This window comes from Onychomys torridus, chromosome 9 (genome assembly GCF_903995425.1).
Source record: "Onychomys torridus chromosome 9, mOncTor1.1, whole genome shotgun sequence".
NCBI classification, from domain to species: Eukaryota; Metazoa; Chordata; class Mammalia; order Rodentia; family Cricetidae; genus Onychomys; species Onychomys torridus.
In genome coordinates this window covers 8,229,747-8,241,320 of record NC_050451.1, presented here as the reverse complement: position 1 = coordinate 8,241,320, position 11,574 = coordinate 8,229,747, and the positions used below count along the sequence as shown (strand labels likewise).

Here is an 11,574-nt window from a genome sequence, read left to right as displayed (position 1 = left end):
TTGCTTATCAGTCATTCACACCCTTGGGTATCCTCACAGATCTCATTTTTTCTTGACTACAGTCTTCCTAGAGGGTCAATGCTTCAAATTCCTGCTTCCTTAGGACTTCACTTTGTGTAATTATATACGTCAGTGTTTCACTAATTTGCTCAGTCTGGTCTTGAATTCACAAGCCTCCAGAATCAGCCTCCCAAGTGCTGAGATTCTAGGCCTGCATCATCACACCCAGCTACCTAGAACCTTCAATGGGTTTTTCCTTGCTAAGACGAATTGGAATTTATTTTAGCATCTGGTCAAATAAAGAAAAAACTATTTTAAGTTACTCTTGTGGGATGTTGAGTATTGAACAGAAACAAAACCAGTTTCCTGCTTTCAATAAACTCTGGATGGGGCAACCCATTACACAAGAAGAAGAAATAATACTGTCAGAAGTACCCTGGCTTGGGTACTGGAACCTGGCTGGCTTGGGTACTGGAACCTGGCTGGCTTGGGTACTGGAACCTGGCTGGCTTGGGTACTGGAACCTGGCTTGGGCATCAGATAGCTATGGATTTAATCCTGGTTCTTTCTGCCCCTGTACGACTCTAACTGGGCTCACTCAATCATGAATGCAAAGCTGGTCAGAGTAACCAGAAGAGGAGACTGACCTGCAGCAGCTAAGGACCACAGAGGGCTCATTTCCAAGGCAGCATCCCCTCCAACAAACAGATGGTGCACAGGACGTTTTGGGTGGAGAATTCACATCATAATGATTATTATGGTCTAAATTGCCTAGGACTTCTTAAACTTTCTCCACTCTTGACCTCTTTACATCTGAGAAGTTATTTTTATTACCTTTATTTATTGTGTATGTGCACATGTATGCACATAGCATGACATGCATGTAGAGGTCCAGTGCCATCTTGAGGCGGTCAGTTTTCTCCTCCCACCTTCTGGGTCAGGGACAGAAGCTGGGTCTCGGATCATCAAGCTTGGCCACAAGCCCTTTACCCACTGACCCCTCTCACCAGCCCAACACAGTTGAGACTCAGTTTTATTTGACTTTCATGTACAGTCAATAAAAGTAGGTAGGCAAATCATTTGCTGGCAATACCTCACAGTTTTTCTTTTAATTCTATGGTACATGTACAATTTACCATTTAGTAAAGACAAAAGAAAATGCGTATCCAAATGAGGTGGATGTGCTTGTTTACTTTTACATAAAGAATTAACATCGAGGGGCTGGAGAGATGGTTCAGTGGTTAAGAGCACTGACTGCCCTTCCAGAGGTCCTGAGTTCAATTCCCAGCAACCACATGGTGGCTCACAACCATCTATAATGAGATCTAGTGCCGCCTTCTGGCCTGCAACCATACATGCTGTATACATAATAAATAAATCTTTTTTTAAAAAAGAATTAACATTGAGCCAGTTGCCGGCAGCGGTGGCACACGCCTTTAACCCCAGCACTCGAGAGGCAGAGCCAGGAGGATTTCTGTGAGTTCGAGGCCAGCCTGGGCTACAGAGCATCTACAGACTCCAAATTTTATTTGACAATCATCTGTGCTGATGTCATTTCACATAAACACATAGTATAAAATGGCAGAAGTGTGTTCACAGCCATTTCAGAAATTACCCGAAATTCTGTCCTAATCACAAATAAAACTTCATTGAACAATTGTGTGTGTGTGTGTGTGTGTGTGTGTGTGTGTGTGTGTGTGTGTGTGTAGTGGGGGGCGGCTGCAGTGTGGGGGGAGTGGTATGGGTGTGCCACAGAGGTGGGGGTGTGTGTGAAACTTTTCGTAATCAGTTTTCTGCTTCTACCTTTACTTGGTTCCAGAAATCAAACTCAAGCCATTTTGCTGGTCTCCCATTGAAAAAATTTTTAACGAAACTCAAATCAGCCACTCAAGCAGTAGGGAGCTTTTCTTGTTGATTGTTTTGAGACAGGATCTCTTATAACCCAGGCCAACAATGACCTCAAACTTCTGATCCTGTACTTACTGAGCACTATAGCTAGCTAGGATTATAGGTGTATATCACCGTGCTCAGTTATATGTGGTGCTGGGACTGAACCCAGGCCATTCTTGCTGGGCAAACACTCTCTCAACTGAGCCACATCCCCAGCCCTCAAACCGCAATTTTTAAAATCAAACATTCTAGCATATTACAACCCAATGATATACTAAGTTGATAATGATGTGCTGAAAATGATGGGAAATAGTAAAAGTATTTGTTTTATGTAATTAAGTTAGAATTTCAATAAGAGCAGAAAACATTACATCTGGGCGATGGTGGTGCACGCCTGTAATCCCAGCACTCAGGAGGCAGAGCCAGGCGGATCTTTGTGAGTTCGAGGCCAACCTGGTCTATGGAGTGAGCTCCAGGAAAGGCACACAGAGAAACCCTGTCTCAAAAAAAAAAAAAAAAAAAAAAAAAACAAACCATTACATAACACAAGCACGGCAATTGCTATCTTACAATAGACTCCAATATGAGCTGAGGTATTTCAGGCAAGTTTTTTGTTTTGTTTCTGTGGGTTTTTTGTTGTTCTTTGTGTTTGCCAATGCATGCACGAAGCATGGCCTGTGCAAAGTGTGCATGTTATGCACTCAGAACCAAGACTGCAGTAAAGTCAACAGATAGAGAACACTGGCTAGTCAGAAACATCTGATCTGACAGAGGGTGGCCGGGACTGTCAGGTCCCAGGGACCCAGAGAAACTCCCCTTGAAAGACTGTGTCCTCGGGGTTGGGGATTTAGCTCAGTGGTAGAGCACAAGGCCCTGGGTTTGATCCTCAGCTCCAGAAAAAACAAAAACAAACAAACAAAAAAGACAGACAAAAAAGAAGTAAAGACTGTGTCCTCCCCTTCCTGGTATGGCAACACCCTACCACTACCTGTAATGTTTGGTTCTTGTAGAAGACTTAGGAAGGGTTAGTATAAGCACAGTGAGGAGTCTTTGAAACAATCAGTCGGGGGAAATCGCCTATCTACCACCTTCTGTGTGTGCATGATAGGTGTGCATATGCTTCAAATTATGGAATGTACAACCCAAGCCAGAGCAATCATCCAAAGTTATGTAGCAATCCAGCTGTCAATCAGGGTAAGAATCTACCCAGCTCCTGATCCTAGGGATCAGCTCCACCTCACACCTAAACTCCTAAGAAACACCCTGGATGTTAGCAGTTGTTTAAAAGGTATCAGCTTCCACCCCTATAAGCACCCCGTAAACTCAATCCTGCTGGCAGCTAGCAACTTCAAGCAGCATGCCCTCTATCCATCCTTCCAAGATGTTTGCTATAGCAGAAGAGGGCACAGGCACATTGTTGGACATGTGGTACCCTCCAAACCCAACAGTTGAGTTCAAGTCAGGCAGCTATTCTCTGGGATATTTAGATTCATAAGCTCACTGCATCCTATAAGGAAATAGCTGGGCAGTGGTGGCACACGCCTTTAACCCCAGCACTCGGGAGGCAGAGCCAGGAGGATCTTTGTGAGTTCGAGGACAGCCTGGTCTACAGAGCGAGATCCAGGAAAGGCGCTAAGCTACACAGAGGAACCCTGTCTCGAAAAACCAAAAACAACAACAAAACAAACAAACAAAACAAACAAAAACAAAATCAACAACAACAACAACAAAAACCCCCAAAAACACAAGAAACCAGGAAACAACCCAGTGAAGGAAAACTGATTTTTTTTTTTTTCCCCGTTTGGTCAAAGTGAGGAGACATAGACTTATGGTTACTCATTCTCTTCTGTAGCAGGGTTATCATCTCATAGACAGGCTGAAGCAAAGGCCTGGGGGTATACATGCATGTTACATTGTTAGAACTGGGTAAAGCCTCTTCCCAGGAGGAAAGTCTCTTGTCTGGCGTCTCTGAAGTCAGGGATTTAAACCTTCTTCTTCTAGTATGACAATTGAACTGAAGTTTCCTGGGTGGGAAGGTGGGGTGAAGACACTATATCTGTGTTAAACATTCTACCTGGCTGATTGATTAGAATGTCCGTGATTGTGGAGAGTTGGAATATTAGAGGCTGGAGCCAAATTATCTTGAGATATCTTAATTCCCGAAATAGCCATTTAAGTCCTGTGTGTGTGTGACCGAATGTCCTTGTGACCATTAGGTGAATTCTTGTGCAATGAAAGACCTCTAGCTTCCACCAACTCAAATGATAAGAATGTCATGATACCTGAGACATATAGCAAAGACTTGCCCCATTTTGCTGTACCTGCCTACCTGATGTTTCCACCAATATATTTTAACGTGTCTTGATACCAACAAGATGGCTCAGAGAGTAAAGGGCCCTGCTGCTCAAGCCTTACATCTTAAGTTTGGTCCCTAGAACCCATGGAAAGGAGTCAGATGCAGTGACACACATCTGTAGCCCAGCACTCCTGTGAGACAGGAGGCAGAAGCTGGCCAATCCCAGGCCAGCTAGCCCAAAGCAGCAAACTGGAGACACAGTTTGAAGTGACCTCATGCTCTAATTTTGAAGTCAATTTTTGCTAGATATTAGAACATTTACTTAGAGTCTCTTTTTCTTTTTATAATAAAGTTACACCTATCTCTGATGGTCAGGTACATTTCTTGGGGCTAACAAATAGATGAACCCTATTTAATCCAATCTAGCAGTCTATCTTTTGATATATATATATATATATATATTTTACCATTCAGTATTTTCCTAAACCTCATTTGCTTAACTATTGTTCCTGCATTTTGTTTTGTTTTTCCTGTAGCCTCAATGATGTGTTTATCTTTCTCTTCAGTCTGAATGATTACTTCAAGTATCTTCTGTAGTTTTGGCTTAGTGGTTATGAATTTCTTTACCTTACTTTTATCATGAAAAACTCTTTTCTTCTCTTCAGCTATGATAGCTTTGCTGGGTATAGCAGTGCGAGTTGACAGTTATGCTAGAGCTTGAAATACATCATTCCAAGTCTTTCCGACTTTCAAACTTTGTTGAGAGATAGGTGTTATTCCCATGAGTCCATTTTTACATTTGACTTGGTGCTTCTCTAAGCTTCCAATACTTTGTGTATTTAGTGTTTTCACTATGACATGGGCAGATGGTGTTAGAAATGCTTCCTGTACCTGAATGGGCATCTTTCTTTAGACTCAAAAAAACTTCAACAAAATTACATTACTGAAAATGTTTTCTATGCCTTCAGCATGAAATTCTTATTTTTCTAGGTCCAGGATTTGTAGATTTGGTCTTTTTATAGTGTCTCATCTATCTTATTGTACTGTATCTTCATCTGAGCACTTCACCTACGTTGACTTCTATTCCCAGCACTCAGTCCTGTCTTTGATGATTCTATCGGTGGCTTTCTGAAACCTCTCAGTTTAATGCTTTGTGTGTCCAGTAGGTTTTCAGTCTTCCTAGCTCTATATAGACTTCCTACATAACTCCTAACAACTTACTTCAGTCGGCCAACTGTATTCTCTTAGTTGTTTGTGTACCTTCTTTTGACTTCATTGAATGTACTTAGAATCACTCCAGTTCTTTGTCTAGGATTTCATCTCTCATTGGATGACCTTTCTGTGGGATCAGTAACTTTTGGGTCGTGTTGCCTTGGTTTTTCATGTTTGTTTTTGCCTTTATGCACACATACACACACACACACACACACACACACACTCACACACCTTATTTTTTGACAACGTCTCATATAGCTATCTTGCTAAACATGACCTCTGACACTTGACTCTTCTGCCTCCACCTCCCAAATGCTGTGATTATACACGTATACCACAAACCATGGCATCACTTTGCCAGTTTTCTAAATTTCTCAATTAACTTTAAAATTTAAATTTGAAGCTTATTTGTATCTTTGTAACATTTTATTCTTTTGAATATCCATAGGCTGTATATTTCATCTTTCATTCCTGATATTGGTAAATTTTTTAGTCCTAAGGGCTTAACTTTAAAAAAAATTTGGGGTTTTCAATTTTATCTTTTTTATTATACTGATGTCTGATCTGATTTTTAGTTTTTAAAAACTTACTTTGGGTTTTTTCTCATCTTTTTCATTTTAGGTTTGTATTACACGAAATCCTTAATTATTGCTTTTGAAGTGGGAAAAACACCTCTGATATGTTGTATTTTTATTGCCAAGAATTAGTTTTTATGACTTTTCACTGAATGCCCTGTATGTCACACTGAAGTATATTGGTTTTTGTTGTTTTTTGTTTTTTGAGACTGAGTTTCTCTGTGTAGTTTTGGAGCCTGTCCTGGATCTTGCTCTGTAGACCAGGCTGGCCTCAAACCCAGAGAGATCCGCCTGGCTCTGCCTCCTGAGTGCTGGCAATAAAGGTGTGCACCACCAACGCCTGGCAGTATATTGTTTAATATCTGAATATTGTTTGTAAACATTTGCTGATTTACACATATATCCTCTGGAAGATTTCAGTCATTTGAAACACATCAAAACTTGTTTTATGAGCCCTCAGATTATCTTGGTGAAATTTTCACGTGCAACAGAAAATCATATTAGATTAAGGCAATTCATCCAGACTTTCTGTAGCTTCATACTTAATTTCATACATATTGAGACATGTTATAATCCAAGCCAGCCTCTAACTCCCAGGCTTATGTTACTCTCCTGACAAGTCCTGAGTTCAATTCCCAGCAATCACATGGTAGCTCGCAGCCATCTAAAATGGGATCTGATACCCTCTTCTAGCATTCAGGCATATATGCAAAAAAAAATGTAATCTTTTTAAAAAATCTATTAATTGAAGCTGTATTAAAATATAAAACTATGGTTGTGACTTCACCTACCTGTATGTTTGTTTTCATTAACATATACTTACAAAAGTTCTCTAGTATTAGAAGTACTCCAAAACTACACAGAGGAACCATCTCAAAAAAACAAAAAGAAAAAAAAGTAGTACATTGTTTTCTCTTCTATAGGATCATGCCTCATGATTACAATATACTCTTGGAGAAAATAAAACACTGTCTGCCTTAAAGTATGTTTTACAGGGAGGCAGAGGCAGGTGATCTCTGAGAGGCTAGCCTGGTTTACAGAGAGTTCAAGGACAGGCTCCAAAACTACAAAGAAACCTTGTCTCAAAGAAAAATAAAATGTTTTGTCTTACATCAATACTTAATTAACGGACATCACTGGCATATTCCTCTTGCATGGAAGAACTACTTGCTTTTTCTTTTTAGTTGGTCTTGTTTTCATTTACTTGTGAGCCTGAAGACAACTTGCATTGAGTCAATTCACTTCTTCCACCATGTGGGAGACTGAACCCGTGTTCTAGGGCAGGGAGACAAGCACCTTTGCCCACTGAACCGTCTCCTGGTCCTGTTATGTATTTCTTGCCATTTTTTTGTTACTCTTTTCCCGTCTCTGATTACACTAGAAACTCAAAATGTATCTGGAGGTTTTGTGCTGGTTGCTCTAAAGATTACGATGTGTCTTCACCACAGCCTACTCTGTACACTAAATCAACAAATCCTCTCAGTTCAGTTTAGTTTAGTACCTCACAATCTACCTTTAACTGAGTGTTTAGTGTGTCTACACTTAATAAAATTAACATTAGCACTAGATTTTGTGGACATCTTTGGCATATTAATTCTCTGTAAAAATAATTTTAGTCAAGAAGCAGATTCTTAAGAGAATGTCATATTTGGTAGTATGAAAATGTGATTTCCTATTTCTGTTCCTTAAGCCGGCAACTGGCATCTTGAGTATTCAAACTGTACGTATACAGAAGTTAAGACAGAGAAATAGAGGTTTGACCAAAACACTCTGGAGAATTTATTCAAAATCTGTGTTCAAAGACATTCTACATGAACTTACTTAGCTACATATCCATCAGAAAGCCACCAACAGTGAGTCGTTCAAACCTCTTTGGATCATTCTAATTTAAGAAAAAACCTGAACCATTTTAGGAAGCCCTGAAGTTTGTTTGCTTTCCCCATGCTTTATGTAACTGAGAAGAGATTAACAAAACCAAGTTTGGAAATAGTAATTTGGAGACTCTGGCATTAAAAGCCAAAACCACCAACTCCAGTGATGTGAGGACCAGCATCTCAAGTGTTCTTAAGAGACACAAATATTCTACTGCACTTTCGGGACATTTTTACATCTGACAGTGAAAATAGCAAAAAGAGAAGAATTGCCACATACTACACATTCGATCTGGAACCGTATACTAATGTTTTACACACCATGAGGTAGGTGCCGTCTCCCATTTCTCAATTAAGAAAACTAAATAAACGATAGTTTAAAGAATGTGTTCAAGTTAGCAGCAAGTACCAGAGCTGGAAAACAAATTCCATGTGTGATTCAGGTCGTTCCAAGTCTAGAACCTGTATTTTTACACCACTCTTATATGTGGTCGTGTGTTTGTGTGTGTGTATAGACTGGATGGGAAATCCAGAAATCTACTTTTGTGACTAAAACAATCAAGGGAAGGTTGAGCAATGTGAAAATCTTAAAAGGCTGACAAGAAAAATTTAAAAAGCTAAAGAGCTATAAAAATCTCAAAAGCAGGCCGGGTGGTGGTGGTGGTGGTGGTGGTGGTGGCAGCGGCAGCAGCGCACGCCTGTAATCCTAGCACTCGGGAGGCAGAGGCAGACGGATCTCTGTGAGTTCGAGGCTAGCTTGAGCTACCGAGTTGAGTTCCAGGAAAGGCGCAAAGCTACACAGGGAAACCCTGTCTCAAAAAACAAAACAAAAAGAAACTCAAAAGCAAAGAAATTTGCAGTTATGATTAAAAAGCTCAAAGATTTAAAGCAACGGAGTAAGTATGCTAAGGATTTAACTATACACTCAGAAAACTACCACTCCTAACCAGCCCAAGGTACTAAGTGTTTACATCCATTCAGACCAGTACTTAGAAGTACACAATAAACTGAGAAAACTAGACACTTATGCTCAACTGACAGTGTTGGCCTTACCAAGTTTCTGCGACTTCTTCTTCCAAAACAGGTCAATAGACTTATGTTAAAGACAACATGTGTATTTAAAGTAGCAATTTTATTTGAGTTAAAATTATTTACAAAAACCCAAAGACATACTTCATGAAACTGGTACAAACTATTTTTTTCCTGCCGTTGGCTTTTGCTCCAAAGATCACAGCTGAGAAATACTGTATAAAATAAAAATAGGATTGGATTCAGAAAAGTATCCTACTGTTCTAATATCCAACTGGTAGTATTTACAGAAATATTTACAATGGAAAAAAGGTTACCTTAAAACTTTAGTTAATTTGCAAGTCAGCCTCAAGTACCCTAAACGAGAGTTCTCCGCGGGTTAAAGACACACAAATGCACTGCAGGCGGTCAGGTGCATCTTCCTCACAACCCACCCCACCAGAAACCTGCATCTATCTATCAGTGCTTGACATTAGTTATTATTTTTAAAACAAAACAAAACAAAAAACTGTTAAACACTGAGGTAAATCAATCATCAAATGATTACCAGTGTAACAGAAAAAATTCGCCCTGATTGATCTCATCCAACTGTTTCCTGTTCCTTTCCATCTGCCACAACCAAAACTCTGTTCCCCAAATCCAATGACTAATAAATATCAATGTATTTTTAAATATATGTAAATAAATTTGTGGACATTATTTACCAGTATGCTTTAAAAAAAAAAGTCTGCTAAATTAGTTTGGTACTCAGGGCAAATACAATCTCGATCTTTCCCACATTACACTGGCATACTGTGTTCTTAAAAAGTGATGGGGAGGGGTTAGGGTAGGTAGAAGGAAGAAAACAATTTGCCTAGAGTCAGTTACTTCCTCATAGATTTCCCAACAATCTGCATTATCAAAAATAGGAAGACAATAGAAGGCAGCCACTGCATTTAAAAACATTACAGCTGGCACTGATACAAGAGCCCCGGTTTGTTACTTTATACAAGGAAATAACAAAGTCTAAAATGAGTCAAAATTAGACTTTTAGCTATTTTCCCCAATACACACCAAACTAATATTTTTATGGCTTCAAGTTTTACAAATCCAATGAAGAAACATGATGTAACTATCTGAAAGGTAATTAAAAGTATTAATGAAACATTTCTGGAAAGCCTGTCCTCAGGCCAATCAATAAAAAAGGGGGAAAAAAACCCAAAATAAAACATAACCAGTGGTCTGAACAAAACAAACAAAAAAGCTATGAAACTGAACCTATAAACCATGTTCTGTGTGTTCCACAACTGTTTTCTAAACAACTGCTCTATGAACAAAGAATCTGAATAAAAAGGGTCTTCTCCACACCAGCAATTTTAAGGCTTTGCGTTTATGCAATCGATCCTGTCACTCTATAGAAGAATACACACGCTATCTGGAAAAACGAACTCCACATTGGTGTTTTAGCTTCCTTATATTTACTGTACTGAACATTAGAAAATAGATCTAGAGAAGTTCTCTCAAAACTTAACAACGTTTCAAGAGCCTCTCTAGCATTAAGTGTAAACTACCCTGGGTTTGTCTATTTTTGCTTAATCCTTTAACAGGGCACATTATCTTATATAATATAATATTCCCTCAAACTGCTACTTGTTTTCTTGTGCCTATAGCTATGACACGTTATGGTATGATATTGAATATGGTCATGGTCTCAGAAGTGAAAAATAGTTCAACACCCAAACCTAATCAAGAATAAAAAAATATACTATTAATCCCTTGTGTCTTTGGATTCCATCTAATTTTAAATATAGACAGTAGTTCAGGGAACAACAACAAAAAAAATTCACAAAATTATTAAAAGCTTTATTTACGATTGGAATCATTCAACAAAAAGCAAAAGCAAATGAGCTTGAAAAAGGAACTAAGCTGTTGTCTCGAATGTCCTCGAACACTCGCTACCTCAGTAGCTAAGCTGCCTTTGCACCTGACTGCCATGACAGCAGTGGCTCAACACACACAGCAGTGCACTAACAGCAGCAAGTCCCCTTCAACCTTGCTCAGAAGAAAGCAAGGAACCAAGGGGGGTATAGACTCTGCCAAGTAAGTGTACTTAAATACTGCACGGGATTGTTAACAGCCTGAACCTTTCCCTCATTTTTGATAGCTGCAGATTGATGTAGTAACTGTCATTTAGCAAATGCAGAATGCATGATGAAGAAATCGGGTGGTCATAAAAATCCAAACACGAATGATACTGATGAATGCTCTTGGTATATCTTCAAGGACTTCTTTCATGACTTTTCTTTGTCTAAGGATAGCTCCAGCATTACCAAGCACCTGAAGCAAAGGTAAAGCAGCTAGCAATGTTCCAAATATTCAATCACTCTAGAGATAGACTTCTGGCCTGTTGTTCCAACAGCACACTGAAAGGGAAGGAAGGAAGGAAATGATGGTTAGATACTAAAATCATGTCTACCTTCTAAAGAAGCTAAAAGTAAATCAGAGTACACTGAAATTGTATTACTGCCTTTACAATCTAGCATTTTGTCACAATAATTTTTGTCTGTGGGTAACACCACCTCACAGGCTAGAAGCTCAGTTGGAATAAAAGGAGAAAGCAGATACATAGGCATTCTCTATGGCCATTTTTAGTTTCATTGTATTACATTTCAAGTTAAAAACACATACATTAGCCAGGTCCCACTGTCCAGACCTATTA

The 11,574-nt window shown here is 39.3% G+C and overlaps 1 protein-coding gene across 2 annotated transcripts in view; it reads right to left on the bottom strand.

Annotated features, from left to right (window-relative positions):
* Window positions 1–8,960: 8,960 nt before the first annotated feature.
* Window positions 8,961–11,574, bottom strand: part of Wapl (WAPL cohesin release factor) — a 69,915-nt gene continuing 67,301 nt past the window's right edge. For both annotated transcript variants that reach the window (XM_036198964.1, XM_036198965.1), the window contains exon 19: window positions 8,961–11,278. In XM_036198964.1, the coding sequence (XP_036054857.1) occupies window positions 11,213–11,278 (66 nt within the window). In that variant the 3' untranslated portion in view covers window positions 8,961–11,212. The remainder of the gene's footprint in view (window positions 11,279–11,574) is intronic.